The following is a 3770-nucleotide window of genomic DNA, read 5'->3' on the forward strand; positions in this document are numbered from 1 at the left end:
TGTCGATTCTTTGGCGACGTCGTGCCTGTCGTGCCGTTGGTGCCGGTGAGATCGAGAAGAGAACGGCCAGCGGGCCGGGGCGGGGCCGGGTCATTACAGATCCCCTAGGTTGCCTCCTCTCTGGTTGTCTCTCCTCAAGCAGATCTCCCTCAATCTCGGAGTTTCCTCTTGATTCCCCCTCTGTCGTTGCTCTTTCCTTAGGCGCTTCTCCGCTTCGGCACCTCTCTCTTCTTCTGGCAGATATCCCCCCGGCGCGGCGCCGTCTGTCTCTTTTCGTAGGTCGCCGCCGCTGGGGCCACCGCAGCAGTGGGTCAACCACTGGCCTCTTCCCCACAGTATGCTACTAGGGTTTGTTGTATCATCGTTGGGCTCAAGCTTTTAGGCCTAATTTTGTTTGCTATTGGGCCTTAGTATTGTTCTGTTGGGCTTTGTGTTTAGTGGGTGTTTGTCGCAGCCATTATTTAGGATTATTTGTTTCGTAATGGTATATAGCTAATATCGGATGAAAATCATGTTGACTTTTAGGTCTATCGTCTGTGATAGTGTCAACATAGATATTAGTTATATTTCATTACTTCAATTTTTTTTCTAAATTTTGGATAGAATTACCTCGTGCTAACGCTTAGTTGTATAAAGATTGTCGGTTGTGACAATATTAACTGATTGGCTAATTATAGCTTGCAACAAACTTTTGAATGTTGGACATAGCTCGACGAGAAGATTTTAGTCCAGAATTTTTTATGCTCTTTATCCTTTATTCGACTTCAGTTAAGATCCCTCCCCAGTACTTCATGTATAATTGTCAAATTTTAGATCATATGTTGTGTTCTCTTTTTATAATGAAATAAAATTCTAAATCTTGTATTAAAAAAAAAAAAAAGTTGCATGAAAGATACAACTTGAACTAGCTTGGTACTCAGAGAATACTAATAGTATTACATTTCAGCTGCAAAGGTTTGTCCCAAATATATCACAAAGCATGTAATATCGGAATCAGGACAGAATCCTATATATATATATATATATATTAAACATTAAAACAGGAAGGAGGTTCAAAGAAAGAAGCAGCTAAGTCTCTTACTATGTTAGATATTGTTCCACGAGATTTTTCAGATTACAGAGATGGTGGATGGATGATCCATAGATAGATCCAGACTCATGTTTTGTCGATGCCTGCTAACTGGGGATTTCACTGACAATCCTGATCCTCCAAAACAGAAATATTGGCTCTTTGATTTCCTTCTTGAATGACCCTTTTTTTCGGCAACGTTTGGTACTGGTTCGTCGTTGAATAGTTGTTTGGAGCATGATGGTCTGGTAATGTCGGTGTCGATACAGATTCCTTTCTGTTTAATATCCAGTGTTGTTGGTGAAGAGAGAGATGATTTCGAGAATGAGCTCGAACGCGACCGTCGTGCACTGCCGACAATTATATGAGGTACTGCCTGCATAACACCGTGCCTTAATCCCGAAGCGAATCTCTTTCTGGAAGTCGGACTTGATTGAACACTCCTTACGGAAAGCGTCCGTTTGTTGCTAGGGGATGAAGGTTTTGAAAACCTTTGTCGGAGTGGGGTCGGTGGTGGTCCCCCTTCTGGACTGTTGAGTTTCTTACTATGTGATTCCAGAGAATCCACAGATTTCTTCTTTTCATGTTTTACCGTTTTCATCCTGGACCATGGAAGGACACTTTTCAATTTCTGTGCTGCTGAACTGACTGAACTCTGTCTCTTATGGCCGGTTGACGGTCTTTGGTTCTCGTTGCTCGAGTCAAACTGATTCATTTCCTCAGAAGATGAACTTTCTCCGACAGGGCTTCGACTGCCACTCTCTTCGGAGGGTATCTCGATACCCGTGTACAGGAATATCTCAGTGTCGGATACTCTGAATGAAGTTCCAGGACCGTTTCCACAACCTTGCATTTTAATATGCGATGCTATGGCTTTTCTTGAAGTATAATCCTGACAACCAAATATTCCACCCACAGAGATCAACTTCCGCATTAGTACATCCGACGATGCAGAACGTGGTCGTTGCCTGAGGATATCCAGTGGAGTCATGCAGTTTCCATCACGGATGTTGACGTTGATCGATCTACACGACATCAGGAGTTGAACCAAGTCGGAGTGAACGTTTCCCATGATCGCCATATGCAGTGCAGTCCGTTCATCTTTGTTTTTGACATTAATAATCTCTTCCATGTCGAAATATTTCCCATCTAACAGCTTCTTCATCAACTCGATCTGTCTGTCCAATCGACGGAAAGCGGGACATTGGAACCCAGACACAGCCATGTGGAGAAAAGTGTCTCCGGCATTGTTTTTCAGAGAGATCACAGAGGGAGATGCAAGGATCAGAGCTTCGACGACAGCTAATTGGCCCCTGAATGAAGCAATGTGCAAAGCTGTATTGCCTTGATCGTCGGTTGAATTGATTATGTCATAAGATGCTACAAGATCTCTAACAACCTGTATATATGACAAGACACTAGAATCAAAATATGACAATATAAGATCAAAAATAGCTCGAATATTTTCTCACCTCAACTTGTCCTTTGCCAGAAGCTGCGTGTAAGATGGTTGAACCTTGCTTGTCTCTATAAGCCAAAATATGATCACTACAATTACTGAGTAGCTCCTGCAAAATCTTTAAATTCCCTCCTCTAGCAGCAGCATGAAGAGCTCTATTCATCATCTCCCTCTTGTAAACAGAAGGAATATCCCCAATATGCTCCTCGAAAACCCCATCTTTTGCCGTCAAAAACCTCGGCGACACTGCGAAATCATAGATAAGCCGAAACACCCCACAGTTTTTGCTCCTGGCAGCAGCATACATAATATCAGTCACTCCATACTCGCCTTCTCCGAAAACGAGAAGAGGGTTTCTCTCTAGCAGCTGCTGTACGAAACCCAAGTCTCCGGCCGACGCAGCCGTATACATAAGCCATCCTCCATAACCGGCAGAAATCAGGGAATTCTTTCCTTTTTTGTTTTCACATTCTTGGAGGAGCTTTTTAGCAACTTGAGCGCGACACTTGGCTACATCATCAAATTGTTCTTCGCCGTCCCAAACCGTCTCAAGACGACGAACTCGCCGGAGAGAGGTTAGTTTGATAAGATGATTGTTGTCGATTCGAACGAGTTCCCTGACCAAATCATAGTGGCCATTGGCTGCTGCCCAGTCAATTGGAGAAGCAAACCACCATTGGTCCCCTGTACTCTCCCATCGAAGAGGAAAATCGGTAGGAGGCATTCTGATATCTTAAACTTTCAGGACACCAACTGATACAAATTCAAATACAAATACTCAATCAAACAGGAACCAGCAAAATTCAAAGCAAGCAATTTCTAGCATACACGAATTTTACCAGTTATGGTAGGATTAAACAACCAAATTTGGAAATCAAGGATAAAAGATGAAACTTTATACAAGGAAATGCATAATTGTATAAGGCAACAGATAGGAACAAAGCAGGAAACTAAAAAAAGTTGGTTCCTTTATGACAGAAATACAACACCAAACCTATATTTAAGTCAATACAATGAGGGTTTACCATAAAAATGCAGTAAATACATGGGAGTTACCATTACTAACCTATAAGCAAGAAAACGTGTTGGAAATTAAAATCAAAATTGAGAAACCTACCTCAATATTGAGCTCTTTTAAAGAATTAATTCAAAGCCCAGCTGCAGAAATTACACCATTAAAGCTTCAGTAAGTGAAAAAAACCATGGCATGTGAAAATAAAGGAAACCCCATTAGTGTGTTTG

General features: G+C 42.0%; 1 protein-coding gene across 1 annotated transcript; it reads right to left on the bottom strand.

The window, feature by feature from the left end:
- Positions 1 to 1109: 1109 nt before the first annotated feature.
- On the bottom strand, positions 1110 to 3252 carry LOC139882339 (uncharacterized). Its single transcript, XM_071866677.1, has 2 exons — positions 2542 to 3252; positions 1110 to 2468 (listed from the first exon to the last, which is right to left on the bottom strand). The coding sequence occupies exons 1-2, from the start codon at positions 3250 to 3252 to the stop codon at positions 1110 to 1112; spliced, it is 2070 nt and encodes a 689-aa protein (XP_071722778.1).
- Positions 3253 to 3770: the final 518 nt, after the last annotated feature.

This window comes from Rutidosis leptorrhynchoides, unplaced genomic scaffold (assembly GCF_046630445.1).
Source record: "Rutidosis leptorrhynchoides isolate AG116_Rl617_1_P2 unplaced genomic scaffold, CSIRO_AGI_Rlap_v1 contig259, whole genome shotgun sequence".
Lineage (NCBI taxonomy): Eukaryota > Viridiplantae > Streptophyta > Magnoliopsida > Asterales > Asteraceae > Rutidosis > Rutidosis leptorrhynchoides.